Raw genomic sequence first — 26,316 nt, 5'->3', positions numbered from 1 at the left:
CAGCAGTTAAGAGTGCGACTGCGTTGATACATGGGTTTATGGCCGTTCAATATTTTTTCTTCTAGCATTGGCAATTCTGCTTTCTGAAGGATTCATAACGATGTGTTGTCCTTACCACTAAACATAAGCCGTTGCAACCAAATTTTCAACACTCTCCGCATGACTCAAAACGTCCGGCCAGGATCACGTAAAATACGCCAAGACAACAAATTCACAAGTCAGCGGCGGGACGCGTCAGTCACAAAAGTGTATAAAAACGGCACAATTGATCTACCGGCCAGGCAGATCACTCTTTCACACAAATTTATCAATATGGGAAAGAATTTTACTCTCGATCAAATTCCTGATATGACAGGCAAGGTCTGCATTGTCACAGGCGGCAATACTGGAGTAAGCGTTGGGAATATCTACTGTAATATGTGTACGTGGTGATGTTAAAAGCAGAAATCTTGATTGAAATAGATTGGCAAAGCTTGCGCTTTTGCATTCGCAAAGAAAAACGCCCATGTCATTATCGCCTCTCGTACGCCTTCAAAAGCTCTTGCAGTTGTAGAAGAAATCAAGAATGAAACCAAGAACGAACTTGTTGAATTCATCCAGTTAGACCTCCTCTCTCTTGCTTCTGTCACCAAGTTTGCAAGTGAGTTCAAGGCCAAGAAGCTTCCGCTCCATGTTTTGCTGAACAATGCTGGAGTTATGGCGTGCCCTTTTGCTCTCTCTGAAGATGGTTATGAATCACAGTTTGCTACCAATCATGTAGGTACGCGCTTCACCTTCAACGGAAGTTGAATTTTTCTTACCAAAAAAGATTTGTGTTACAGCTAGCTCACTTCCATCTCACTATGCAATTGCTCCCGGTTCTGGAGGAGAGCCAGCCTAGTCGTGTCGTCAATGTCTCTTCATGGGGACACAATACCATCTATTTCCACGGTTTAGATCTTGAGACTATGAATGATGAAAGCAAGTATAGCGCCTTCGTTTCATACGGTCGATCCAAGGCTGCCAATATTTTGTTCACACGTGAGCTCTCACAGAGATTGGAACAGAAGGGTGTGAAAGTAAGATTGGCTTGATAGTGGCATATTCGAATCGATTCATTTTTTAACTCAACCCAATGCAGGGAATATATGTAAACAGTTGTCACCCCGGTACAGTCAAATCTGATTTGATGAGACACAGTAACAGCTTTCTTAATTCCATCATCAAGTCATTCATGATATCAACAGAAGATGGAGCGATCACACAAATGTATCTTGCCACTAGTCCTGAGGTTGAAGAAAAGGATATCCGTGGCCAGTATTATGTTCCCTTTGCTGTGCCTGGTTCGGTGGGTGGTCACTCTATGTCTCCAGAAAATCAGATCAAACTTTGGGATTTCTCGGAAAAGATTCTTCATGAGAAAGTACCAGGCTATGAGGGTGCTGGTATTTAAGGAAGACCATTCATTCATTTGTATTTACTCGAGTCATGTGGTAAGACCGATCGTACATTTCAATTCCCCTTTCCAGGTTTGCATTTATTGTGTTTACAATAAATTATGGCACCACAAAACCAAAGGATGTGGTTTGCTTTTTTTTAAAAAAAAAGAAATGGTTCATGAGCCCCCAGATATATACGCGCAGACTTGTTTATATATCACTTTTGCAGGCTCCCAACCTCAGCAAGTCTTTCCAGGTGTTCTACCCTACCTTGCAAGACGGTCGTACAAGTAAGTGATGGCAGTGAGACCATAGAACTGATTGGCTACGCTTGGCCTCTGTTGAACCACACATTTTTCATTCCATTTGATTTTAAAATCGAGCATTTAGTTTGTCACAAGTTCATTTGTGATTTTGTGTGAAATATTTCAAAATATATATATCAATAGTTGATAGACTGTGTTGTGATGATGACCAGGTCTCCGCAAACGTTATAACGGCTGCAGACAACAATGAAGGAGCGAAAGTGGGCGGATCTGAAAAATCCGAGCAAGGTGGGCAATAAGGTTAAAGTACCCAATCTGACAGATGGTCAATTCTTGGACCGGTACGGCAATATGTGCCAAATATAAACATCTTAAGCGGCGCTTCATCTTGCACGAGTCAACAACATTTACAAACGTGCAATCTGCCATTGGTGTCGATTCGGCATGCATACTATTGAACTTCCGCAGATCACAAATTCTATGAGAAGCGGATTGCCAAACCACGTAGTGTACACCTTGGCCCCATCCAACGCCAAGGGAGCTAGCCAGCAACCCCACCACACGAAGTACCACACAAGCCTTTAAGAAAATACGGCGCGAAACAAAAACACGTAGAATACTGATAAGAATGGTGTGACAAAATGAGCTGTATTACAAATTAGACGCGAGACGAGATACAAAAAAAGAGCTGATTCTGTAGATGCCACCCAATTTTAGGACAAAAATACCGTATAGAATATATCATTAGAGGCTGCTTGTTTTGGGAAGAAAACTAGATATCTTAAGGGTTGAAAGAGCTTATGCGGCATGGCCCATGGTGCCACCAATGACGGGAACAGCAACTTCCTCAGGCTTGATTTCAGTAGCAGGGTCTACGGGAGCCTCTTCTACGGAAAAAGTCAGTTCAAAGGTATTCACATGATAAAGCGTGTTATTGGGCGGATTACATACCAGCAGTCTCGGCTAATAGAAGCCCAAAGAAGATTTAAAGTTAGTGTCCATATTTCATTCATAGCATGATCGTACGGTCATCTTACGTTCAGTAGCAGCAGGAGCGGCAACCTCAGTCTGGGGAGTCTCGGGGGTAGCTATTTTAGCAAGGCACTAAGGTTAGGCACAATTGAATTCAGGCTAAACATAAAAACCGAAAAAAGCTGTACTCACGCTTAGTGGCAGCATCTGCAACAGCAGCAGGAGTAGCAGCGTCTGCAAATAAGTGATTAAAGCGCCGATGAGTAAAAAAAATTATTGGGGGGTGTGCAGATCACGCAAAAAGAATCCTTACCACCAGCAGGCTTAACGACATCCTTCTTGGGTTCGACCTTCTTGGAGGCGGTGGCAGTCTTGGGCTTAGAGTTGTTGCTCAAGCTCTTGAAACCAGCCTTGATCTTTTGCAAAATGGTAGAAGAACGCTTGACCTTCTTATCAGTAGCAGCAGGCTAAAAAGCAATTCATCATCAATGTTTGTTTATACAAACCAGACAAACTTAATAAAAATGATCTTTTACCTTGGCAGCAACAGGCTTAGCCTCAGTGGTAGGAGCAGCTAATTTAAATGAGCATGCTTGTTTAGTGAGGAAATCCCTCATCTCAGCTGACATTAACCCCTCGTTAGTGTAAGACACTTACCAGGCTTGGCCTCCTCAACTTTGGCGGCGGCGTCAGTTTCGGGAGCAGGGGCTAACGTGTGAAGAATTGTGAGTGAGCATAGAATCGTATCATTACATATTTGTATAGGGTATGATGAAAGAGGGTGCGTTGTGTAGCATGTCACAGGGAAAAGACCGTGTTACCTGTAGTCTCGGCAGTAGTAGGAGCAGGCTCTTCATCCTTGACAGCTGAGTGGATAAGAGGAGAAAACGAGATCAGAAGTCAGGTTCCACCATGGATTAGACAACACTTTAATCGCAACTAACCTTCAGTAGTGGCAACAGGAGCTTCCTCGGTGGCAGCAGGAGCAGCAGTTGTTTCTTCAACAGCAGCAGGAGCAGGGGTTTCCTCGACTGCGGCAAGGAAAGAAAGGATATGAGTGAGTTTGAATGGAACTTTTTTTTTTTTTTTTCTGGGTTGGTTGAAAAGTAGTTACCGTGAGCGGGAACAGTGTCGACAGGGGCAGACATTTTGTGTATTAAAGTGAGAAGAGAAAGCACAAAAACGATTTCAATGAGGGTTTGGATTTTTCATGCGCCTTATATAAAAAAAAAAAATTTTTTTGCAAATGATTTTACACAAAACGTATCTCATCATCGCGAAGCACTCGTGCTGGCTGTCCAAACTCGGAACTTGGGCCAAGGCTATGGGGGGATGGACATCATGGGCAGGTTGGGTTTTCTTTTTTTATTTCAAGTGTATTGGAAGATTAAAACTGAAATATCTCCACTCTATATTGAGGAACACCTTGTTCACCACCAAATTTGCCCTTAAGTTCCTTGCGATATTTACTAAGCTCGTTCTGTGGGGCATCAGACGGCCGCGTTTTGTTAGCAGGGGCAGCTTTACGAGCGAGATCTTTCCTATAGAACAAATCCAAAACTCCGCGAAGTTCTTCCATATCTGAGCACATTTGCAGTTCCTGCTGTACCCTTTCTCTAAGTGCTTGTACCAACTCGTGCATGGATGATTCTAAAATCAATGTTGGGAAGTGAACGTCCAAGAAGATATTGGCGAACTCAATGACCTGATATAAAAAGATGGGGTCAGTCAACTATTTGTCTGTGTTGCAGCATGGTGGACTTCAAAAAAAAAATTACATGGACAAATTTAGGTACACCCGCCGGTTCTGAGTTTTTGCTAGAAGATCCTCCTCCTTGTTCATCCCACCAGTCCATCCAGTCACGTAGCGTTTGAAGGACAATGAAAAGTTCATCAGCACCAATACGCTTGACGGCTTGTTGCATAAAGATATCATTGCGGGGCGCTTCCACGACCAACTTGAAGTACAGCGCAAACTTGTCTTTCCAATTTGCTTCATCCTCTCTAACCTTCTCCGCCATGGTCCGAACAACACGAATAAGATCGGCTTCTGGTATATCTTGTACGTGCTTCAACACCACTGCAAGTATATGCTATCATACAAAAGTCGTTAGCATTTCATATGTCATGAATGACATCATCGCTCAAAAGGCGTGGTACTGTACCCAGTCTTCCCGTGCCATGACGGCCGGAACGATTCCTCCTGATACGAAATTGCTGTATAAGACACCACGAGATGCGAGGAACTCCAACACCGCGACCGGCCAGAAATCTAAATTGGGCTTTCCGTTGTCAAGGGTGGCAAAGCATTTGGATACCACAGCCTGAAGGACTTGATACGAGAGGTTGGCCACGTTCTGTTACAAATAGAGACTCGATGTTATTTCTGAGCTTCCGTAGAAACGTGGACAGCGCATAAATAGAACCCATTCTTACCTCCACATCTACATTTCTTGATTGCTTTGTCGATTGACTCGATAATTCGGTAGCAGATACGTTGTCCAGTGTATCACTAACGTCATTTCCATTCTCGGCCATGACAATATCTGATGTGACTTGGGCCTCACTAGCGTGCTTGGCATATTGGAGGAAGGTCTTGGTGAAGTCGGCAGTCGAGATATCAGCTGCCATAAGCTTGGCAAGAACTTGGTCCTGAGCCTGCTGATTCGAGTCAATGTTTTTCACCCAAGAGTCATACACCTGTTGTGCGGGTTCCTGATCATCGAACTTGAAACATGCAAAAAGATTAAAGACCGTGCGCAAACAAGCAGAAACACTGGTTTGAGCCTTACCGATATAAAATTATTCATAGCATCATGTCCGCTCTGTAGAATACCAATTCCGTGATGAGCACCAGAGCCTTGAATATTGAGCTGCTGACTAGTCACCTTCATGGTGTTCATAGCGGCCAAAAGTGACATTGGAGCATAATGATAGTGGATGAGATAGACAACTGAGCTCGAAATAACACTTCCTTTCGATTGCTTAATGCCAGAACGCTTAAGTGATGACACCGTCAAGGCAATGGTTGTGTTTGGTAGCGATGTGATCTAAAGTAGTAGTATGGTGGTCAGAAACGGGACTTGGTAACGCTGATGAATATCTAATTGACCATCCGCTTACCTTGTACATTATGTGACTATCTGAGCTTTTGGTATCTTTGGTCTTCTGGGATGATGTATCATTCTTGATGCTTGTAGAAGTTTGGAGAGTACCGTATCGAACATCCCAAATGCTAACGATATGCTCAGCTAGAAAAAAAAATTGAGGCATTTAGCATGATGTATGCATGTTCGCCCAGAAGGTGGGAATGCCTTACTTGAATGCTTGTTACCGGTGACAATGGCAACATAGTTATCTTGAAGGGTGGTCATGGCCAATGTGTTATGGTTAGATACCAAAGACGCTTGTGATTTAGTGGGAGTATCTCGGTGAAGGTTGTTCAATGGTAATGATATTGGTTTCGTAACATCGGCTACAACTTTGTTGGATGGACCGTGCTTCAGTTTGATCTGATACACCGACCATGTTCCAGATTGGTCTGAGTAGAAAATAGAGAGTGAGCACTACGCTCATGTCTTCCATAGTGAAAGCAAGTACATACCGAGAACGCAGAATATGCCCTTTTGTGAATGAAAGCTATATGACACCAATTCCTTTTCTGATTGAATGTCGAAGCTGGTCAATTCATCAACACTTCGTCGCTCTTCATTTACATAGAGTATTGTGAGAGAGTATGCATTTTTCGTCTTTGTAAGTGTCGCCACAAGCGTTGATGCTACTGGCACCATTGATGTAGGAATGAATGATGATTGCCCAATGGTGCTTGGCGTTGTGATGATGTTGGACCATACGACAGTTCTATCACTAGTAGAGTATAAGCCAGCGTTGCAAGCTAAGATGTTCGGATGCCATTTCTACATACCTTTTTGATGGCTCATAATTTGCTGCGACTCGTCCAAGATCAGCAGTAACCAAAGCCACTGAACCATTCTCATTAACGAGTAGGACATATGCTTGTAAAACCGGTGACACGAGAACAGCTTGGATTTTGTCTTTGAACTATTGTGAGCTAACCGTTAGTAAATCAGTAATTTTGAACATGGATTCTTCGTAAGATAGCACACCATTTTTGTTGTCTTTTTCAAACCGGCATCCTGTGCACTGTCAACATGGGCTGATTCGTCGCAATCTTTCCACAACCACACTACTCTTCCTTCCTCCTTTGAGGTGATGTCTGGACCAGAGGCAACAGCAATATATATATATCTATCCAATTGGTTGTCGTTCTGTTTAGTAAGGATGCGTGCTGGACCGTTGAACACAACGCTGGGAGGAGTTGACCAAGACTTGATACAATTTTGATCCGAGATCTAGAAATGAAATGCACAAAAGGTTAGTGCTAATCAAAATGTCTTCTTATTGTAACAGGCTTAATAGTCTTTACATACGTTGTATAGTTTGATTGCCTCGCCCTGGACTGTTACAGCAGCCAAATTGCTCTCGGCTGTACCGTCAATCTCACTAGCATCGCCAGTAGGAATTGAGGCATCAACTGGAAGAACATCAACGCAAAAACGTTGACCAACAGCTTCCAAGGTTGTACTCTTGAATGCTGAGAGCGGGTACGGATCTTCTAGAGTGAATCCGGGCATTGCGTCAATGTAGAGTTGGTTCGCCTTCGTTGCACCAAAAAAAAAAATCTGAAAGCAAAAATTCGAACTGTTGTGACTGCTCATTTGAGCCTTTTTGTGACTTATCAAAATTTTGAATGCTGCCAGGCTGATCTGTGGCCTGTAGTCATCAGAAAGTAGAGAGACTGTGTTGACGATATAGGTTGGCACATAATATAGAGTAATCCAATTCAATATATCGTTATTTATGATTCGCTTCACGCAACTGCGGTTACATAATAACCCATATATACAATTTCTCTTCTTGTAGCAAACGATCTGTTGCGTGGTGGCCAATCACTCACTATAACATTATTTGAGACTATTCGTCTGTACATTACCCAAGATCACAACAACCAACTGCATCGCATCAAAGGCACTTTGGACCCTTTTGTAATATACAGAACTTAAGCATAACACAGAGATATAATAAAAAAAAACCTAGGTCAATACTGATAATCACATACTGTAAATCAGTAAAAAAGGAAAAATCAGACAACATCATTTTCGTTCCGTACCAATGGATTACCAGGAAGCTGAAATTTTTTTTATAGCTGCCATTCCTTTTCTAACTTCCAATTGTAGATTGATCACATAATCAATCACTTTCATTTCAGTTGATCCCCATGACTTTAATATAGAACACCTTATTAAGGAAAGTCATCACTTTGTTTGGTTTTGTTGAGCTTGATCAAAGCAGATTTCTATGTAAACTGCCTTATCGTTTCTGCATTTTTAGAGTCAACCTTTTAAATACATGTTCTTTTCTTTAAATTGTACCTAGCATTTGTTCCATTTTAATGCAACCGCTTGAAGTGAGACTTACCCGTAGCCTGCATACCAAGCGTTCTGAGCACGTCCAGTGTCATATCCTTGTACTTGCATGCGCCACGACACTTTGCGATCAGAAAAATAACATGATATTCGTTTCGATGACATGAAACAAATACTGGGTTCGTTTATTTTCCTTTTGGTGCCTCACTTTGACGGCTCATACAGCAGAAATGCAAAGATAACCTCTTTCCAGCAAAACGGATGTCGCGTACTAGTCACATGACAGCGGAAATTTTCCGTTTTGGGGCAAACATTGCCTGCGCGGAAAAGTGGGAGTTGACTGGGTCGCTCGTTCGACCTAGAACAGCTACCTAATTACTGTCGTTATGATGAGAAACCATTGTTATCCCTGTCCGATACGGCGGGTCCGCATTCATGCCGACTTAGCATATGGGGAGAACCAGTGTACGTTTGTATCTGAACAACAAAGTTTTTAATCCATGTCATGACTCTTGTTCTATTTAGAATCATCTAATTACGTTGTTTTTGATGAATCGCGCCTTGTGAACTTTCTTACCAAATTCAAAACAATCGTTTCACCACGATGTAAAACATTTTGTTTTTGTTTGTTTCAGATTATAGGGCAATTGTATCGATTGCATGAAAAATTAGAAAAATGGGCCAATTTAACTGGCAGATAGATATAATCTCTGAAATCATTGCCAAGGTTTGCTCGTATTTGCCCATGCATTACCAAATGGATGGGGTTAGTAAAACGAGATATGAAGTCCGATGTCTCTATAAAAAAACGGGCTTTGCATGCCCGCTTTGACATTTCTTGCTAAGACTTGTCTTTATTTATTATTATTTTCAAAGATGCGTTTACAATTGCTCACTCCGTTGGTCATGGCTGCTGTGGTCGCTGCTCAATCAACTCAAGTTATTACCACCATCATTACCGAACCTACCACTACCGAGGTGGGTCAACCTGGCGCAACAGACCAACCTAGCTCAACAGACCAACCTGGCTCGACAGAGCAGCCCACCTCTAGCCAACCAGTACAAACTGGCATTCCACCTGCCAACCAAACAAGCTCGGGATTGCCTCAACCTACTGAATCTGTTCCGCCTTCCCCTCAAAATCAAACTATTGTAGAGTACTTGATGTCCAATAGTACCAATGCTACTGCATTCGCTCAAATTGCTGCTGGCCTTGGTACCAACAACACTCTTGTACAGGCTTTGAACTCCTCTGGAACTTACACTTGCTTCGTCCCAACGGACAGTGCTATCCAACAAGCAAATATGACTTTGATCAATGAAACTTATGGTGGCTGGGAGAATATTGTTGCTTACCACGTTGTCAACGAGACTATTGATACTGCCAACCTAACGACACTGCCACAATTTTTCAACACGTTGTTAACAAATGAAACACTCAACAAACTACCTAACAATACTGGACTCCCAATTGGCTTGGTCAAGAACTTCAATGCTACCACTCAAACCCACATGGCTAAACTTTTGGCTGAAAACGCTACCAGCAATGGAACCATTGAAATTGGCTATGGATTCGATCAATACAATAGCTTGTCGCAGGAAAACGTCACTACCTCCAATGGAATAATCTACTACATTGACAGCATTCTCTTGCCTCCCGTTTCTCCCACTGCGACTTTGGCCAAGAAGACCTCCACTTCCATGATCATGCAAGCCATCGACCAGTACAACTTGTCTTCACAGATTAACAACGCATCCGGTGTAAGTGGCCCTAGCTTTAATTTCGAAGTGAAACAATTTCTTCTGAATCTGACTCATTTGGTTTCATAGATCACTTTCTTTGCTCCCACAGACGATGCCATTAAGGCTGCTAACCTCACTCAGTATGACAACGCTACTCTTGCTGCCATCCTCAAGAACCATGTTGTCCAGGGTGTTGTATATACTAGCAATGTCACTCAAAACAGCACCTTCCCTAGCTTAGCGGGCGGAAACTTGAGCTTGGCTAATACCACCACCAACATGACTGGTGAAAACGGTCAGATGTATGCCTTGTTGAAGCGTTTGTTTACTCAAGATAGCGGAACTCAATACACCGGTAAGTGAGCCTCCCTGTCCCGCCTTCGTCTATCAAGCATATGGATACTGATTCTCTCGTTGTCATAGTCGACAATGCCACCATCGTTGATAAGAATGTCTTGACCAACAACGGTGTCATTCAGATCATCAACCAAGGTAAAGTGTATAGCATGCATTCTCGGTTTTGTTTTCCTCCATTTAGACTGACTTTGATTATTCTTCTCTTCAGTGCTCATCCCAGCCAACCTTACTTCCAACGGTACCAATAGTACCAACGGCACCAACGGCACCAACGGCACTACGCCCGGCAGCGCAGCTTCCATCACCGGTACATCCTACAATGCCCTTTTGGTAGCACTTGCTGTCTGCATCATCCTCGTCTAAAGAGCTCTGATCTTGTGAATTTTCTACTTTCCATTTTTGTAAACAGTTTTGGTTGATGACTCGTATTTTAATATACTTGAATTTAAAAGTATGAATAAACGTGTCATGCGCAGTTATCTATTTGTTTTCGAACGTAGGCTTTCTCTTTTCTACGAAAGCACTCATTCCTTCCTTTTGATCATGCTAGAAAGAAGTAAAACTTATCAGCATGTGACAATACCTGACCAGTCCTCAAATTTCACTTACTGTGCCAAACCCGCTGTGGAAGAGGCGACGTTCGAAAAGCAAACCGGAGGTCAAAGACAACTCAAAGGCTAACGGAAAATGCATTGGTAAGATTGACGAAAGGTATTCGTTTACTGACGGTATGGTGTAGACTCACATTGATTAATGCACTCCTTGACCATTTGAGTCATGGGCTGTGACATCTTGGCGATCTTCTCAGCGGTCTTGATAGTCTCATCAACCAGCTGGTCTGCTGGGACAACCTTGCTAACAAGACCAAGGTTGAGAGCTTCCTCAGCACTAAGATTGACTGAACCTGTCAAGCAAATCTCCATAGCCTTGGACTTGCCAACTGCCTTAACAAGACGTTGAGTTCCACCAGCACCAGGAATGATACCGAGCTTGATCTCAGGCTGTCCGAACACTGCCTTGTCTCCTGCATAGATGATCTAAAAGAAATATTAGCTCCTATATTTAAGCAACCGTAGGTGTGACAAGGATAGGTAAGCCTTACATCGCACATCATGGCAAGCTCGCAACCTCCTCCAAGCTGGAATTGAAAAGGGTAAGTTTCGGGATTAGTTTCCCACGCTTATGCACGTAAACAACTCTTACAGCGAAGCCATTGACGGCAGCAAGGATAGGTTTCTTGACCTTGGTAATGTCAGTCCAATGACCAAGGAAGTTGGTCTTATAGCATTCAATAGCAACGTTATCCTTCATCTCCTTGATGTCAGCTCCGGCTAGGCAAGGTGAGGAACGTAAGAATCAAGTACAAAAGCACATACATGCATTAGTTCCTCTCATCCTTACCGGCAAAGGCCTTCTCGCTTCCGGTGATGACGATAGCACCGATGTTTTCATCCGCATCGAATTTGAAAAGAGCATCGTTAACCTCATGGAATAAAGCGCTGGATAGCGCGTTAAGAGCCTTAGGGCGGTTCAATGTAATAAGACCAACCTTGCCTCGGGTCTCAGAGACAATGTTTTGGTAGTTTCCGTCTGTAGTGCTGGCGTTGCCTGTGGTGTATTGACAGGAACGTGAGACTATATGGCGTTGTGAAGGAATGGGTAAGAAAGGAAAACTTACATCGCACAAATGTGGTGCTGAATGGTCTGGCAAGAGAAACCCGAGCTGAGGCAGTCAAGGGCTTGAGAAGAGCAGACTTTGTAATGAGGCGTGACATTGGTGTTGAGAAGAACAAGAATACAAAAGTTTGTTCTTTGGGGCTACCTTGTTTCAATCACATGCTGGAACCAGGCTCGACGACCGCGGCGTTCAAACACCGCATAATGCTTACCTATCCTCAATGAAGCCAGCCTTCACCACGGCCTTTAGGCACAAAGCCTAAACTAATAACTGCTTACGATGCACAAAGTAAACTAAGTTATGGATGCTACAAAGGCTTTTACCTTTGCCTTGACGCAGTAACCAACAAACTATCAATGTTGACAGTGTTTTAGTAGAGTCTTCTGCAGTGTTGATCCAAAATATGACATCCTATTACCGATCCAAAGGTAAAAAGAATTTCTAGTGGAAATTATATAGTTTGCCCTACTGCACTTACCTTATTCCAGATCAGAGGGGAGGATGTGGAAATGTTAAAGAGTCTTCTTTAATCCTTACTTATGGATATGGCTATTTCTGAACATGACAGGTTTTAGAACTAGTTGATCTACTATTGAAATGTAGAGTCCAGCTGCTGATTCTTGATGTAGCCAAGGCTATATATCTCTATATCATTTTATAGACAATTAGGCTTCAAAATAAACATGACAGTTAGTGTATCTGATGCATTCTCTCGCTTCCAAGTGGACTGTGATCTTTTTCAAAAAGACAAAGTGAGCCACTACACCTTGGCTGAAAGGTGACATTTTAAGGATGATTACAAGCCTAGTATCTTTCCTACATTTATAACAGTGCATTTTGTAAAATGCAGCAATGAAGCCTTAGTAATGACGTCTTAGAAAGAAAAACCTTGAAACCACATCTGTGGATATTAAACATGAAAAATGATCATACGTTACATATCTCCCATAACTAATGCTGTAGAATAATTGCCAATTACAAGCAATTTCGGCTGATTGTGATATTGTTGTCACCGCCAAGAAGTATAACTGAATAGAATCTCTGGGCATCTGTAACAGCTCACTGCGCGCAGCGAATACGTATCAGCTGTATGGGTGCGTGTTGCACAAATCCTTTAGTTTTTAAAAAATGTTTGGCATAAAATGTTCAATCTCTTCTCTTTCACAACTCACAAAAACTCCTTTTGCTCACCGAGCACTCAAGAAATTTCTCGCTACTCTAGAGGCACTGTGAAAAATGAAGTTATATTTTGAAAGCATTCATTTGAAGAAGAATTATCTCAAAACAAAGGATGGTATTCTACGTGTGGTCGATGATGAATATGCAGCAGATGAAGTACATGTATATCATGAAGAAGATCCCAAATTTATACGTATTAGTAACACCAAGACTGGAAAGTACTTGCATATATCAAACGATAAAATTTCATGGAGCGAAGAGGCGAACAATATAAGACATAACTTCTGCCATACGAGTCAAGCTTATAAGTTGCAAGACGAAGATGCAAAGACGTACATAGTTGTATATAAAGATGAACTAAAGCCGCACAATAAGATAGGATCGAGGTGCTACTTTCAATGGAAATAAATAAGTCTCTTGCGCACCCACGATGAGTTACTGTGTCTCGCAAATACTGATAATTTGGACCAATTTACCTTTAAAGTTACGATGAAGAATCGTATGAAGCAAGTAGTGAGCTGAACCCAGGCATTCTCTAAAAAGAAGAACAACAAGAATTGATTGAATAAATTGCACTTACTATATAAAAACGTTGAAATTCGCACCGGTTCCTACTAACCGAGGAGTACGAGTCATAATTGTTACATAGCCTCTTTGCTTTCATATGTCATGTGCTATATTATTTCATTTGCCATTTCAATATTCTGTATTTCATATGCATTATCGAGTGCAGTTATGATTCATTAAACAAAAAGATGCACCTTTTATTTGCGTGTGTTAAAATGTTGAGTATTCATAGGAAATCTTTGAGGTGTCACTACAAGCAAACTGCACCTTCATATATCAATTTTAAGTCACTTTTTCTACCAAAATTAAGTAGTTATGAAGTATCATGACAGCTCAGCGTTCATACCAAGACCATATGCTATAAAGGGTGGATGTTGCAAAGACTGAGTCAGAATGTGCCAGTCCGGTGGCTTAGCCAGGTCCATCGAATTAAAAAGTGACAGCTTTCAGTTTTCAAGATTCTTTACACCTATCGTCGTTTGGTTTGCTGTCACTGAACATGTCTACCGCCGAAGTGGAACAAAAGATGCAAAATCTCAACGTTAACCAAGAAAAGCCTTCCAGCAAAGGAGAAAAGAAGCCCAAGAAGGCCAAAGCCCCCGCTGGTGATGGCCCATCTTACCCTCTGGAATTCACTCCCAAGCCCGAATACTTTGATCATCGTATTGAAATGTTTGAGCGCCTGAAGGCAGAGTATGATGAAGATATCAAGAGTATGTAAAAGTATTTCTTTTTACTCATGGAAGTGATACATGTGATCTGTGGTAAACCCACTTACGCTTTCCTTGTCGCTGACTCTACATTTCTCTCCATAGACAAACCACGCGAACCCATCACTGTCACCTTGCCTGACGGTAACACCAAGGAAGGTACCTCCTGGGAAACCACTCCCATGAGCGTCGCATTGTCCATTGCCAAGTCTCTTGGTGACCGTATTGTGATTGCCAAGGTCAACGGTAACCTTTGGGATTTGAACCGTCCTCTCGAAGAATCCTGCCAACTTGAATTGCTTGACTTTGAAAATGAAGAGGGTAAGCGTGTCTTCTGGCACTCTAGTGCTCACGTTCTCGGAGAATCTTGCGAGAGACATTATGGCGGCCATCTTTGCATCGGTCCACCGTTGGAAGACGGTTTCTACTACGAAATGGGTTTGAAGGATCGTGCCGTTACGCAACAAGATTACCCCTCCATCGAGGCTCTTGCCAACTCAGCTATCAAGGAAAAGCAGCCTTTCGAGCGTCTTATCGTCTCCAAAGAGAACCTTCTTGAAATGTTCAAGCACAACCCTTACAAGCAACATATCATCAAAGACAAGATCCAGGATGGTACCTCTACCACTGTTTACCGATGTGGTCCTCTTATTGATTTGTGTGTTGGTCCTCACGTTCCTCACACTGGCAGAATCAAGGCTTTCAGTGTTACCAAGGTAATGAAAACGTTTGAACATGTTTGCGATTATAGAAGACCTTGTCTTAACAGATTGTATTACCTATCAGAACTCTGCATCCTACTTCTTGGGTGATGCTAAGAACGACTCTTTGCAACGCATCTACGGTATCTCTTTCCCTGACAAGAAGCAGATGACTGAATACAAGAAGTTCATTGAAGAAGCAGCTAAGCGTGATCATCGTAAGATCGGCAAGGAACAAGAGCTGTTCTTCTTCCACGAATTGTCTCCTGGATCAGCTTTCATGCTTCCCCACGGTGCCCGTATCTACAACACCTTGATGGATTTGATGAAGGAGGAATACCACCACCGTGGTTTCACTGAAGTCATGAGTCCCAACATGTACAACATGAAGTTGTGGAATACTTCTGGCCACGCTGCCAAGTACAAGGAGAACATGTTCTGCCTTGAGGTTGAGAAGGAAGAATTCGGTCTTAAGCCTATGAACTGCCCTGGTCACTGTCTCATCTTTGGCCATCGTGAGCGCAGTTACCGTGAACTTCCCTTGCGTTTTGCTGATTTCGGTGTTCTTCACCGTAACGAGTTCTCCGGTGCCTTGTCAGGTTTGACTCGTGTTCGTCGTTTCCAACAGGATGATGCTCATATCTTCTGTATGCCCGCACAAATTGAAAATGAAATGGATGGCTGCTTTGACTTCTTAAAGCATGTGTACGGTATCTTCGGGTTCCAATTCCATCTCAAGTTGTCCACTCGTCCTGAAAGCTACCTTGGTGAGCTTAGCGTCTGGAACAATGCCGAAGCTATGTTGGAGAAGTCTTTGAACAAATTCTGCCAGTCCAACAATGTAGAATGGGAACTCAACCCTGGTGATGGTGCGTTCTATGGTCCCAAGGTCGACATTGTCATCTCCGATGCCTTGAACCGCAAGCACCAGTGCGCTACTATTCAATTGGATTTCCAATTGCCAGAACGTTTCCAACTTCAGTTCCGTACCGACCACGGTAACCAGGAAGGTGGTGATGGTGCTTTTGCTCGCCCCGTTATTATCCATCGTGCTATTCTCGGCTCTGTCGAACGTATGATGGCCATTTTGATTGAACACTTTGGTGGAAAGTTCCCCTTCTGGCTTTCTCCTCGTCAAATCTGCTTGGTTCCTGTCGCTGCTGCCTTCAATGGCTATGCTCAAGAAATTGTCGACAAATTGACTGCTTTGCGTATTTACGCTGATGCCGATTTGTCGGACAATACGTTGAACAAGAAGATTCGTAACGCTGAGTTGGCTCAGTACAACTTCATTTTCGGTAAGTAACCAAATCTTCTCGATCACTCCGACCCATCTCCGACGACTGTCTTACTAAACCCTTTTGCCCAATGTAGTTGTTGGTGCCGAGGAAGAATCTACCAGATCTATTAACGTTCGCAACCGTGATGACGTCGGTAGCAAGGCCAAGGGTCAAACCATTCCCTTGGACACTGTTCTTGAGGGCGTTCGTGAACTTAAGGAGAGCCGCAGCATCCATAACAAGTTTTAAAATAGTGATGTAGATTGAATTACCCAATTGTAATTGTAGATATGCCAATTCGTATATGCCATTCAGACCAAATGAATTAAAAAAGAAAATGCACACATGCTCAGTTACACCCCACGATGCTCGGAATACAACAGTATCTTTTGCAAGTGAATGATGACGGGAAGAGGGGAGGAAAGAACAAAGACAACAGTAGGGTGTGCTTCCACATCGGCCAGCCCATCTTGTTTACTTCTCACACCTTGATAAAAGTATCTAAATCTGGTGAAGAGACGGATTCCGGCTTTCGGTTATTCGTAAAGCTTATTGTCCAGTATTTCGGGCGCGGATTGATGATCCGCTCGCACTCGCATATGGTAAAAATTGCGTGATCCTTCGCCATTCTTTTTACCCTGGTTCCTTTCACCTTCTGTACTATTTGACTTATCATGGAGGTCCTTACACCTGCTCGTGCTGCTAATTTTGAATTTCAACGCCAACTTGACGTCCCCAATGAAGGTACGGTGACCTTCCCATTGGTTTTCACCCCGGAAGCTGAGTCCAAGCTCTCGACGATAGAGGAAGCCGTCGCTTGGGTTGATACAAACAAAGCCAAACTACTCGAACTTGCCAAAGTACATGGCGCTATTTTGCTTCGAGATTTCCCCATTTCCACCGCTGAACATTTCGACGCCATTGGAAAAGCTGTCGGTCTTGAAGAATTTCCTTACATTGGAGGAGCTGCACCGAGAACGGTTAGTCTATATTCTCACACACACCTACTTTCCTCTTTTTAAGTCTAAATGTACATTTGTCTATCACACTTTAATAGGTTATTACAGGATCCGTGTTCACTGGTAAGAACCCACGCTGCAAAAAACATTAGCACGCCCAATGAGTTTCTGAAACGCTGTTTGATTTTTTAGCCAATGAATCACCTGCGGACCAATTGATCCCTTACCATCATGAGTTGGCTCAGTCCAAAAACCACCCTTTGCACATCATGTTTTATTGTGACAAACCTGCAGATAAGGGTGGAGAGACGCCTATTTGTTTGTCCAACCTCATTTACGAACAAATTAGCCGAGAGTTCCCTGATTTTATGGAGGAAATTGGTAAAAAGGTATGCATTCTGACGTGTGAACCAAGCGAATGCTGCCACAAGGAAAGAAAGGCTTCCGGCCAAACCTTGTTATTTACCAACAATGCGTTCTCCTCTAGGGCGTGAAATACATTCGTGTCTTACCTGTTGAAGACGACGCCACTAGTGCAATCGGACGTGGATGGCAGTCTACCTTTATGACCACCGACGCAAAGGAAGCGGAGGTAAGTGGGTTGCAAAGCGACTTGACATGAAACAGGATTCGGTACTGATTGCAAGTGAAAAAAAGCGACAAGCTGAGGAACTCGGCATGACCCTCGAATGGCTACCTGATGGTTCTCTCAAGACCACTTCTCCCATCTTGTCAGCTACTAAGTTAGACGAGCGTACAGGAAAGGTCTCATGGTTTAATTCCATTGTCGCGTATGTTATTTGAGGCTTTTTTTTTTTTTTTCTGGACTATTCCCTCTTCGCTGTATTATGAAACACTAACAGTAACCCATTTTAGAGCGTTCACGGGATGGCAAGATTCTCGTAACGATGCCACCAAAGCTGTGGTCTACGGTGACGGTAGTCCACTTGACCCCGTGATCTTAAGGCGATGCCTCGATATCATGAATGAGCTTTGCTGCTCATTCGAATGGAAGACGGGCGATGTCATTTTAATTGACAATGTTGTGACGATGCACAGCCGTAATTCTTTTGAAGGAAGTCGAAGAATTTATGCTTCATTGTGGAAATAAGCTCGGCTCGAGTAACTAATAATCTAGCATGGAAAAAATAAAAAATATAAGCTGGTAGATCGGGAAAATCTTCCTACCCCGATTGCTAAAATTCAATTAGACTTGTCGCTAGACTAAATTAGTCTCCATCGAAGCAAATGGTTCGATGGGCAGAAATCTTTTTTATAAAAGAATTTTTTTAAGCTTCTTCTATCGACTTTTCTCTTTCCTTTCCACACTCTGGTCTAATTTTCATCTAAATCCATGAGCTTTTTTAGCGCTTATTGTTTACAACCGTGTAGCATATAATCCGCCAACGCGCTTGTTTTACCATCACTTTAATACAATGAGCAATGATGAACCACCAGAGACGATATCTACACCCTTGGGTGAAAAGAAGCACAGCGATAGAGTATATCGCCTTGGTAAGCCAACACCACACCAATTGCCACCGAGGAAGGTGGAGCTCTAAAGCTAATGGTTTAATTTGCAGTCATTGTACAGCATCCAGATCGAGTGCGTTCAGCTGGATTTGGACAAAAGGATAGGCGACCTGTAGATCCACCACCTATATTGCAGGTATCTAGGCAGGTCAGCGAAAATCACTGGGAGCCTGTTGTGTAAGTCCAGACTACCGATAATTTGGGTGCCAGCAAATTAGAACTGACTGTGCATTTTTATTTCACTAGCGATGCTACCGATATATTATTCATGGTTGTACAGTGCGATTTATACTCTGAAGACGGTATGACTTCCTGTAGTCTCGTTTATAATCCATCCCGGCTTCCTGAAGCCTTACATGCGGCGGGCTCATCGTCTTCTTCAGGATATAGTTCGGTCATGACTGTTCGACCCCTTCATGAACCGACTCCGCTTCGCAATTTGACAGGATCGAGCATTGCCAATGCTTGCCAGCTGCTGGACACTGACAATAAGCCTGGTGTTTTTTTCATATTCCCTGATATTTCTGTTCGTACCGAAGGACGATTCACGCTCAACTTTGCCTTGATTGACTTGAGTGATGGGTAAGTCAAAAACGGGTCCCTAAACGCCGGTATATCAGATCACGTGATACTTCAACTTGAAGTGCTAAAATCTCGCTCTCCCTGTAGTGAACCTTCCACCATGAGTACGCGTATTAAATGCCAAGTGCGTTCCAATCCATTTACAGTCTATTCCCCTAAACATTTCCCCGGGATGCGTGGTACTGTCTTTCTTTCATTCTTCTCAGATGATTTTTCCCTATTGCTAACTCACCGACTGACTGTCCTTCAGAATCCACCCCACTATCTATTGCCTTTGCCAAGCAAGGTATCAAAATTGCCGTTAGAAAAGGTTCAAGGCTCAGCCGGAACGTGATCGAACATTACTCTGCGTCATCCTAATCCTGAAATAAAAATGTACATTTTTTAAAAAACAGCGTGAAATTTTGGGTGCAAGTCTCCTGGCTATAGGGGCAGAGGAGGAGAGAAAACACCCAGGATACGTTCAGACGGGATCTTTTTTTTTGGTCAATATAGAAGCAGATAGCAAAGAGCATTGGTATGGGGTGCCAACATGTAGAGAGGCATCATGGAGCGAGCGAGTGTGGGTTGTATCAAAACTCAGCTTTCTGTGCGATGTGATATGAATGTAGGACAAGTCCACGTTTTTCTCCTTACAAAGTGGATGCAGGCTCTAAAACAGCTGCCATCCAATTTTTTTATTTTTTATATTTTTCATAACTCTACTGAGACTTTCACTAATAGGGTTTAATCATTGTCATCATGTCAGATGAAGGAACGGTGTGTTTGGCTGAGCCAGTGTCCACGCTTGATCAACTCGAATCCACCACATCTGAACCATCTGGTCATGTCTCCCCGGATACTCTGGCTCAAAGACGACGCTTACCACCTCAAAAATTGAAGCTATATGCTAATATGAAACAAGGTCCATCCTCACCGAACGACACTATCAACCTTGATCTTTTGAATCGTCTTGCTGAGCAAAACGCACAATTGCCACCTCAGGTATGTACAAGCTATGGTGCCCGCCCGCCCAAATTACAGTGTGATCCCACCTTTGGATACAATCGCTGTGGGTGGGTGAGGGGTTCCCTGAAAGGCCACAATCACTTTGCATAATCGGTCCCTGACCATCCCTTTTGTTGTCCCAATAGGAATCCACGGACTTTCTTTTGGCACGACTTGAACGTCAAAACGCATTATTGGATAATGATCCAAAGTCAGTTTGCATTGAATCCAATCAACTGAAAGCCCACTTTGATACCTTGCACAACTTAGTCTCTGATTCACTTATACCCAACCAACCCGACAGTGGTGCCGCTGGTTATCCTAGCAGCCCCCTCAAAATGAATTTTGACACCCAGCAGCAAGAACAAGATCCTACCATCGACTGGGACTTTTGGGGTTGCCTGATCGACGATTTTCCGAAAGTCGCAGGAAAATTACCCCACCTTTTATCTGCCAAAATTCGTGCTGGTGTTCCACAACCGCTGAGAGGCTTGGTGTGGCAAACCATGTCCCAATCATCCGCCACCAACTTAGAATCGCTGTATGAACAACTTTCCGCGGATGACGCCGAGAAGTCGAGATATGAAAGGATCATTAATCGCGATTTAGCTCGCACCTTCCCTAACGTCGATATGTTCAAGCTGGATGGAGGAAGTGGCCAACAAGCCATGGGACGAATCTTGAAGGCATATAGCATGTATGATGCCCATGTTGGTTACTGCCAAGGTCTTGCCTTTGTAGTGGGTCCACTTTTAATGAATGTACGTTACACCTCATTTTCTACATTTGACAAGACTCCCATCTAAACTTATTCCCCCTCTTTGTAGATGCCTGAAAAGCAAGCTTTTTGCGTATTTGTTCGCCTCATGGAAACTTACGATATGCGTACCATGTTCACCCTCAACATGGAAGGTCTTCACTTGCGTCTCCATCAACTTCAAACGTTGCTCTCTCAAACCTGCCCAAAAATTGCCAATCATTTGTCAGAGCATGCCATCCATCCTGCCATGTATGCATCCCAGTGGTATTTAACACTGTTCGCGTATTGCTTCCCAATCTCACTTGTACTTCGTATCTATGATGTGGTGTTTGCTGAAGGTGCAGTTGAAACCATCATGCGTATCGCCATAGCACTGTTGAGGAAGAACGAAGAAAAAATTCTGGCTTTGGATGATTTTGAGCAATTGATGGATTTACTCTGTTCGAAAAGACTCTATGAAGAGGCATATGGAAGCGATCCTGAACAGGTCATTCATGATGCTATGGAGTTGAGCAGCTTGATCACGAAGCAAAAGATGGACGACATTGCAGCGTTGCATGAGAAGGAAATCGGAGATGAGAAGAAGCGAACCGAACAAGTATTTGCCATTCGATTTGGAGGAGGTCTTGGAAGATCCAATAGCAAGCGCAACAAGCGGGAATCAGGTTGGTTCAACTGGGGTAGCAATACACCTTCGTCCGAAACCAAACCTACCAGCAACGAGACGGTTATGACTCCTACCACGGAAGAGCCAGTTCAAGCCAGCTCACGCCATAGCCCTTCCACCGCCGTTCTTCATCAACAGATCGAAGATCTGGTCACTGTTTTATCGCAACTGCAAAAGGATCAGCTGGAGAACAATGAACAGTTAATGGCTGCCAAGATGAGAGAAATGGATGCTCATGCCGAGCGAGAAACCCTCATCAAACGCAATACAGACTTGGAACGAGAACTTAAAAAATTCAAGGCTAGACTCTCCAACCATACTGACATGTCCTCTGGAAATCAGACGGATCTATACGGACTTGGACTTTCTCCCAAGTCACTTGATTCGGACGATAGACACGAGCAACAAGTTCGGGCGTTGGATATCATGGAACAAGATAACCATTTTGTTAGCTTTGTGGAAAGTCTTAAATTGACGGGTGATTTTGGCTCCTTGGTGGCTGGAGCATTGACGGTCTCTACTGCCAAACCCAATGAAGATGAGCAACGCCTTTCATCCAGCCGTTCATCCTCCTCTCTGGTCTCTTCCCTCAATGGTAGTCATCACCCTGCTGAAGATAGCGAATACGATACCAATGCCACCACCACGGTGGAGGACAGTGATCGCGAGTACGAAAATGAGCGTAAGACGTTGACCCAAGAATTGGTCAATTTCAAGCTGGCTAATTTTGAAATGGGCCAAAAATATGAAAGACTGTGCCACCATAACGAAGAACTCAAGACCCGACTCAAGCTATTGGAAGCATCTTACAACAGTTTGTCTGAGAAGTATGGCGTAGTGAAGAACGAAGCTGACGGTTTGCGTCAAGAACGTGATCAGCTCTTCGGCATGCATGATGAACTGTATCGTGAAAACGATGCCATGAGACAGCAAACCAAAGCCAACAAGAAGATGGCTTCTGAATTACAATTTGAAAAGTTATCTTTGGCTCGGGAGCTGGAAGAATGTACCAACCGCATGAAGAAACTGGAAGCTGAAAAAGAACAAGCCATTGCTGCTCGACGAACCTTCTCGGAAGATGTCTTTGAAGCCTTCAACCGTACCCATGCCCCCAAGAAGTCTGACAACAACCTCCGGCCTAAAGAACTTAACCGAAGACACACCGTTCAACTGTTCAGTGGCGGTGTAAACCTTGACTCCACCGATTACCAAGACAAGTATGTTGAAAGTGATCTTCGATGCCGCGAGTTGGAGAAACTTTTGGCAGAAGCCAAACTTAAGCTTGTGGAGTACGAGACTTCCAATACCCCGTTGACTTCGCCTCGACCCTCTATGCAATCATCGTATAGACCTTCTAGACACAGTTCTGTAGCATCTCTCTCCATGCTTGCAGCTAGGTCGAGCACCAATACCCCAGCCCTGGATCGACGTGGTAGCTCTGCATCTTGGATGGAGAGCAGCCGCCAGTCCACCGATAGCATCATGTCGAATGCATCGGGCGTCTCCAGCCAGAGCAATAACAAACGCTCCAGCATGTATGCTAGGATGTGGAACGCATTCGGATCCACAAGGCCCAGCACTGATCTGCCAGTTGCTGAAGAAGATCTTGAGAACACCGTCCGTTGTTCTTCACCTGTTTCTACCACTGAAAAAGTAACAAACAATACCACTGAATACCCTGCCGACGCTCAAGCCTAATCTGCTTAAAAAAATATTGCCTTTCCCCCAACCTATAATAATGTCTTGTGTTTATGATTTTTCCCCATTGTGAATTTTTTCTTCTTCTTCCTATTTCCGCTTGATAGTATAAGCTCACCTAAGCTATGTCGAATATTAAAGTATAAGAGAAAAAAAAAAGGGAAGCCAGATGTTTTGAAATGAGTGTAGAAAGGTCCTTGTCTCCTTCATGGGGCGGGCGGGCAATCACAGGAAAATTCTCAAAAGGCGTATTGGTAAAGATCAGACTGAATCTGACATTTTTTTTTATATGTAAAGAAGTGAGCGTCTAAGGATAGCAAAAGTCTGTACTTTCTTTTTGGGGGTTTCATTCGAATGTATAAAGAGGTTTTTTTTTTTTTTGGTTTGGTTTGTTTCAAAAGAAGGGAATCTTCTTTGGAGGTCAAAGGGGTTGAGGGTGCGATTGTTATACTAAGTTTTTGATTTTAAAGGCTTGGCTTGACTGTACAAACAACGGGGAGCCCATTCCTTTTTGTGGGGGGTCTCTCTCTTACTCTGCATCAGGTGCTCCAGAAACGATACAGTCATCAATCTTGAGAATCATCTTGACCAGTTGAGTGGCGAGCAAGAATTGCTGGCGCTTAGAAATAAGAGGATCATACACATGCTGTTCCTTCATATCTATACCAGACAGTTTAGCATACATGTCCCTTTCCATCCTGCATACACGACATCCATCAAGCAAGCACTTACCATTTGAACCGACATACAAGCAGTCAATACCAAGTCGAGAGTTTCCAGTGGTGGCTTGTTGGGCCTTGACTTCAGCCAGGGTCTCAATGGGGGATAGACCAGAGTTCTCAGAAAGAGCAAGAGGGGTAGCATCAAGAGCATCTGCGAAACCACGCATAGCATATTGTTCAATAGTGGAGACCTGAATAGATTGAAAAAGTTAGTTCAGTCCAACGGGTTTCATTTTCCTTTGGACGTGTCCTTACCTCGTCAGCAGCTTTGGAAACGGCAAGAGAGCAGCTGATTTCAGCAGCACCTCCACCATAGACAACACGGTTATCACGGACAAGGTTTCTGACGGCGCAGATAGCATCGTGAAGAGAACGCTTGGCTTCATCAATGATCTAGGAAAGGATGAGGAGTTAGCAGCCATCGATTTTAAACATAGGAATCCCATCACCTAAACTTACCATCTTGTTACCACCTCGGACAAAGACAGTAACGGCTCTAGAGTTGGCGCACTGCTCAATGACCAACATTCTGTCCTTGGTAGTACCAAAGGACAATTCTCTCACAAGACCAGCCTTACCGAGCTTCTGGGGGGTAAGATCCTCGAAACGGGGAACGATTCTACCGTTGGTGGCAATGGCAATCAATTCGATTTCGGGACCTCCAACCCATCGAACAGCAGGGAGTTCATTTTGCAACAACAAGTGGTTAGCCTCGTCATCGAAACCCCATTGGCAAATAACAAGAGTGGCTCCAGTGTCCTTGACCTGCTTGATCATTTCTTGGAACTTGGCGCGTTCGTATTCTTGTAATTTCTTGTACTCTTCGACGGATGTGATATCAAGCTTATGCTTGGTCTTGGGCTTCGGTGGCTCGAAGGGACATGTGAGAATAGCAATCTTGGCATCTTGGATCTCGCGAGGCATCTGGGGATGGGACATATCCTTGTCGATGACAACACCTTGAACCAGGGCAGTGTCGACCAAAGAGCCGCCAACCTTTCCATCAACCTTGATCAACTCAAAGTCAACGTCCTTGCGTTCCAAATCGGCAACTGACAAGACAGCGTCAACGGCAATGTTGGCAAATTGATCGTGGCACTTGGAGACGCTAAGAAAAGAAAAGATGTGAGTTGGGGAGGGAAACACGAGTCATAGTATGACAGGGTGTCAACTTACATCTTGCTGCCCAAACTGGTTCGTGCCGTTTTGTACAAGTTCTCAACATTCTCTTTTGAAAATTCAATGGTATCGGAGATGCTGTCGAGATGTTCAACAGCAACGGCGCAAGCACGTTCGAAACCGTCGGCAATACGGATGGGATGGATACCGCGGTCCAACAACTCTTCGCACTGTTCAAGCAAAGCACCGGCGAGAACTACAGAAAAAGGAAATCCTCTGGGTTATTGAATGGTCCTCTACACAAAGACAGCAGCCGCAGGGACTTACCAACTACACCAGTAGTACCATCACCGATCTCATCGTCTTGAGATTTTGACAGCTGAACTAGCAATTTGGCGATCTGATGTTCAACCGCCATCTGATCCAAGATAGTAGCACCGTCGTTGGTGACTGTGATGTCGCCATCTGGAGAAATCAAGATCTTGTCAAGACCTGAGATGAAGATCAACGAAATATCCCGAGAGAAATAGTTAGTCTAGGGGCTGAGTAAGACAGTAAGAACGAGATGATCGCCAGTAACTTACCTCTTGGTCCAAGGGAAGTTTTGATGATGTTGGAAACGGTCTTGGCAGCGAGGATGTGGGACTGCAGGTAGAAGGGATGGGTAGATTAGACGTTTGATCGAGAACAAGATGAAAACTTGCATCGGACACAGGAACATACGCGGATAGCATCAATGCCGCTCAATCTCGACTTCCTCTGGCTCTCTCTGACAATGATGAAAGGTCTGCCGTATTCATCGGTGGCGTACACAGCTGAATTGGGATCGATGGACATTTGTGAAAAAGCGTTTGAAGTGACGATTGGCCCAAAAGTACAACTACGCGTTTGTCATGACAGCCAGTCAGGCCATTTGGAAAAAATTGTGGCAAATCGACAAAGTCACGTGGATAATGTTCAAATCACTTTAT

General features: G+C 43.6%; 9 protein-coding genes across 9 annotated transcripts; 5 read left to right on the top strand and 4 right to left on the bottom strand.

Annotated features, from left to right (window-relative positions):
* The first annotated feature begins 314 nt into the window (after positions 1–314).
* K450DRAFT_240911 (uncharacterized protein) lies at positions 315–1,146 on the top strand. Its single transcript, XM_051589005.1, has 3 exons — positions 315–390; positions 463–756; positions 822–1,146. Exons 1-3 carry the CDS (start codon positions 349–351, stop codon positions 1,071–1,073), a joined length of 588 nt encoding a protein of 195 aa, XP_051444666.1. The 5' UTR covers positions 315–348; the 3' UTR covers positions 1,074–1,146.
* Positions 1,147–2,325: 1,179 nt separating this feature from the next.
* Positions 2,326–3,846, bottom strand: K450DRAFT_240889 (uncharacterized protein). The gene is made up of 10 exons (XM_051589004.1): positions 3,771–3,846; positions 3,601–3,687; positions 3,478–3,522; positions 3,314–3,364; positions 3,193–3,248; positions 2,970–3,123; positions 2,849–2,890; positions 2,722–2,772; positions 2,636–2,647; positions 2,326–2,571 (listed from the first exon to the last, which is right to left on the bottom strand). Exons 1-10 carry the CDS (start codon positions 3,802–3,804, stop codon positions 2,483–2,485), a joined length of 621 nt encoding a protein of 206 aa, XP_051444665.1. The 5' UTR covers positions 3,805–3,846; the 3' UTR covers positions 2,326–2,482.
* A 95-nt stretch (positions 3,847–3,941) lies between these two features.
* Positions 3,942–4,784, bottom strand: K450DRAFT_240878 (uncharacterized protein). Its single transcript, XM_051589003.1, has 2 exons — positions 4,435–4,784; positions 3,942–4,361 (listed from the first exon to the last, which is right to left on the bottom strand). The coding sequence occupies exons 1-2, from the start codon at positions 4,675–4,677 to the stop codon at positions 4,044–4,046; spliced, it is 561 nt and encodes a 186-aa protein (XP_051444664.1). The 5' UTR covers positions 4,678–4,784; the 3' UTR covers positions 3,942–4,043.
* Positions 4,785–10,594: 5,810 nt separating this feature from the next.
* On the bottom strand, positions 10,595–12,010 carry K450DRAFT_240863 (uncharacterized protein). Its single transcript, XM_051589002.1, has 7 exons — positions 11,882–12,010; positions 11,605–11,811; positions 11,407–11,534; positions 11,306–11,341; positions 10,949–11,240; positions 10,813–10,880; positions 10,595–10,749 (listed from the first exon to the last, which is right to left on the bottom strand). The coding sequence occupies exons 1-7, from the start codon at positions 11,976–11,978 to the stop codon at positions 10,684–10,686; spliced, it is 894 nt and encodes a 297-aa protein (XP_051444663.1). The 5' UTR covers positions 11,979–12,010; the 3' UTR covers positions 10,595–10,683.
* A 1,986-nt stretch (positions 12,011–13,996) lies between these two features.
* On the top strand, positions 13,997–16,693 carry K450DRAFT_240856 (uncharacterized protein). The gene is made up of 4 exons (XM_051589001.1): positions 13,997–14,340; positions 14,443–15,053; positions 15,124–16,336; positions 16,413–16,693. Exons 1-4 carry the CDS (start codon positions 14,127–14,129, stop codon positions 16,565–16,567), a joined length of 2,193 nt encoding a protein of 730 aa, XP_051444662.1. The 5' UTR covers positions 13,997–14,126; the 3' UTR covers positions 16,568–16,693.
* A 260-nt stretch (positions 16,694–16,953) lies between these two features.
* On the top strand, positions 16,954–18,580 carry K450DRAFT_240850 (uncharacterized protein). Its single transcript, XM_051589000.1, has 6 exons — positions 16,954–17,298; positions 17,376–17,400; positions 17,470–17,666; positions 17,765–17,869; positions 17,935–18,042; positions 18,154–18,580. The coding sequence occupies exons 1-6, from the start codon at positions 16,993–16,995 to the stop codon at positions 18,181–18,183; spliced, it is 771 nt and encodes a 256-aa protein (XP_051444661.1). The 5' UTR covers positions 16,954–16,992; the 3' UTR covers positions 18,184–18,580.
* Positions 18,581–18,603: 23 nt separating this feature from the next.
* On the top strand, positions 18,604–19,752 carry K450DRAFT_300088 (uncharacterized protein; the record flags this gene model as incomplete). The annotated part of the gene is made up of 5 exons (XM_051593717.1): positions 18,604–18,792; positions 18,861–18,987; positions 19,057–19,392; positions 19,480–19,571; positions 19,643–19,752. Exons 1-5 carry the CDS (start codon positions 18,714–18,716, stop codon positions 19,750–19,752), a joined length of 744 nt encoding a protein of 247 aa, XP_051444660.1. The 5' UTR covers positions 18,604–18,713.
* A 310-nt stretch (positions 19,753–20,062) lies between these two features.
* Positions 20,063–23,664, top strand: K450DRAFT_209851 (uncharacterized protein). The gene is made up of 3 exons (XM_051584777.1): positions 20,063–20,376; positions 20,526–21,140; positions 21,207–23,664. Exons 1-3 carry the CDS (start codon positions 20,134–20,136, stop codon positions 23,502–23,504), a joined length of 3,156 nt encoding a protein of 1,051 aa, XP_051444659.1. The 5' UTR covers positions 20,063–20,133; the 3' UTR covers positions 23,505–23,664.
* Positions 23,665–23,721: 57 nt separating this feature from the next.
* K450DRAFT_240840 (uncharacterized protein) lies at positions 23,722–26,236 on the bottom strand. Its single transcript, XM_051588999.1, has 8 exons — positions 26,069–26,236; positions 25,930–25,990; positions 25,673–25,837; positions 25,403–25,601; positions 24,686–25,334; positions 24,482–24,619; positions 24,237–24,417; positions 23,722–24,164 (listed from the first exon to the last, which is right to left on the bottom strand). The coding sequence occupies exons 1-8, from the start codon at positions 26,180–26,182 to the stop codon at positions 24,034–24,036; spliced, it is 1,638 nt and encodes a 545-aa protein (XP_051444658.1). The 5' UTR covers positions 26,183–26,236; the 3' UTR covers positions 23,722–24,033.
* Positions 26,237–26,316: the final 80 nt, after the last annotated feature.

This window comes from Umbelopsis ramanniana (genome assembly GCF_025399195.1).
Source record: "Umbelopsis ramanniana AG unplaced genomic scaffold K450scaffold_27, whole genome shotgun sequence".
Classification (NCBI taxonomy): Eukaryota; Fungi; Mucoromycota; class Umbelopsidomycetes; order Umbelopsidales; family Umbelopsidaceae; genus Umbelopsis; species Umbelopsis ramanniana.
Note: the sequence above shows the minus strand (reverse complement) of the source record. Positions and strands in the feature narration are given on the sequence as shown.

What these genes read in the sequence shown, in the direction of transcription:
- K450DRAFT_240911 (XM_051589005.1), top strand. Translation starts at nt 349, where the DNA reads ATGACAGGCAAGGTCTGCATTGTCACAGGCGGCAATACTGGA. An exon ending in TCACAGGCGGCAATACTGGA is followed by an intron (nt 391 to 462) that starts GTAAGCGTTGGG and finishes TGATTGAAATAG; the next exon opens with ATTGGCAAAGCTTGCGCTTT. An exon ending in CACAGTTTGCTACCAATCAT is followed by an intron (nt 757 to 821) that starts GTAGGTACGCGC and finishes TTTGTGTTACAG; the next exon opens with CTAGCTCACTTCCATCTCAC.
- K450DRAFT_240889 (XM_051589004.1), bottom strand. Translation starts at nt 3,804, where the DNA reads ATGTCTGCCCCTGTCGACACTGTTCCCGCTCACG. An exon ending in TACTACTGCCGAGACTACAG is followed by an intron (nt 3,365 to 3,477) that starts GTAACACGGTCT and finishes TTCACACGTTAG; the next exon opens with CCCCTGCTCCCGAAACTGAC. An exon ending in AGTTGAGGAGGCCAAGCCTG is followed by an intron (nt 3,249 to 3,313) that starts GTAAGTGTCTTA and finishes TCACTAAACAAG; the next exon opens with CATGCTCATTTAAATTAGCT.
- K450DRAFT_240878 (XM_051589003.1), bottom strand. Translation starts at nt 4,677, where the DNA reads ATGGCGGAGAAGGTTAGAGAGGATGAAGCAAATTGGAAAGACAAGTTT. An exon ending in GTGTACCTAAATTTGTCCAT is followed by an intron (nt 4,362 to 4,434) that starts GTAATTTTTTTT and finishes TTTTTATATCAG; the next exon opens with GTCATTGAGTTCGCCAATAT.
- K450DRAFT_240863 (XM_051589002.1), bottom strand. Translation starts at nt 11,978, where the DNA reads ATGTCACGCCTCATTACAAAGTCTGCTCTTCTCAAGCCCTTGACTGCC. An exon ending in AAGCGAGAAGGCCTTTGCCG is followed by an intron (nt 11,535 to 11,604) that starts GTAAGGATGAGA and finishes CACCTTGCCTAG; the next exon opens with CCGGAGCTGACATCAAGGAG. An exon ending in CAAGGAGTGCATTAATCAAT is followed by an intron (nt 10,881 to 10,948) that starts GTGAGTCTACAC and finishes ATTTTCCGTTAG; the next exon opens with CCTTTGAGTTGTCTTTGACC.
- K450DRAFT_240856 (XM_051589001.1), top strand. Translation starts at nt 14,127, where the DNA reads ATGTCTACCGCCGAAGTGGAACAAAAGATGCAAAATCTCAACGTTAAC. An exon ending in GTATGATGAAGATATCAAGA is followed by an intron (nt 14,341 to 14,442) that starts GTATGTAAAAGT and finishes TTCTCTCCATAG; the next exon opens with ACAAACCACGCGAACCCATC. An exon ending in TCAGTACAACTTCATTTTCG is followed by an intron (nt 16,337 to 16,412) that starts GTAAGTAACCAA and finishes TGCCCAATGTAG; the next exon opens with TTGTTGGTGCCGAGGAAGAA.
- K450DRAFT_240850 (XM_051589000.1), top strand. Translation starts at nt 16,993, where the DNA reads ATGGAGGTCCTTACACCTGCTCGTGCTGCTAATTTTGAATTTCAACGC. An exon ending in CCGACGCAAAGGAAGCGGAG is followed by an intron (nt 17,870 to 17,934) that starts GTAAGTGGGTTG and finishes AGTGAAAAAAAG; the next exon opens with CGACAAGCTGAGGAACTCGG. An exon ending in TAGACGAGCGTACAGGAAAG is followed by an intron (nt 18,043 to 18,153) that starts GTCTCATGGTTT and finishes AACCCATTTTAG; the next exon opens with AGCGTTCACGGGATGGCAAG.
- K450DRAFT_209851 (XM_051584777.1), top strand. Translation starts at nt 20,134, where the DNA reads ATGTCAGATGAAGGAACGGTGTGTTTGGCTGAGCCAGTGTCCACGCTT. An exon ending in ACGCACAATTGCCACCTCAG is followed by an intron (nt 20,377 to 20,525) that starts GTATGTACAAGC and finishes TTGTCCCAATAG; the next exon opens with GAATCCACGGACTTTCTTTT. An exon ending in TGGGTCCACTTTTAATGAAT is followed by an intron (nt 21,141 to 21,206) that starts GTACGTTACACC and finishes CCCTCTTTGTAG; the next exon opens with ATGCCTGAAAAGCAAGCTTT.
- K450DRAFT_240840 (XM_051588999.1), bottom strand. Translation starts at nt 26,182, where the DNA reads ATGTCCATCGATCCCAATTCAGCTGTGTACGCCACCGATGAATACGGC. An exon ending in TGGTACTACTGGTGTAGTTG is followed by an intron (nt 25,602 to 25,672) that starts GTAAGTCCCTGC and finishes CTTTTTCTGTAG; the next exon opens with TTCTCGCCGGTGCTTTGCTT. An exon ending in TCCGAGGTGGTAACAAGATG is followed by an intron (nt 24,620 to 24,685) that starts GTAAGTTTAGGT and finishes ATCCTTTCCTAG; the next exon opens with ATCATTGATGAAGCCAAGCG.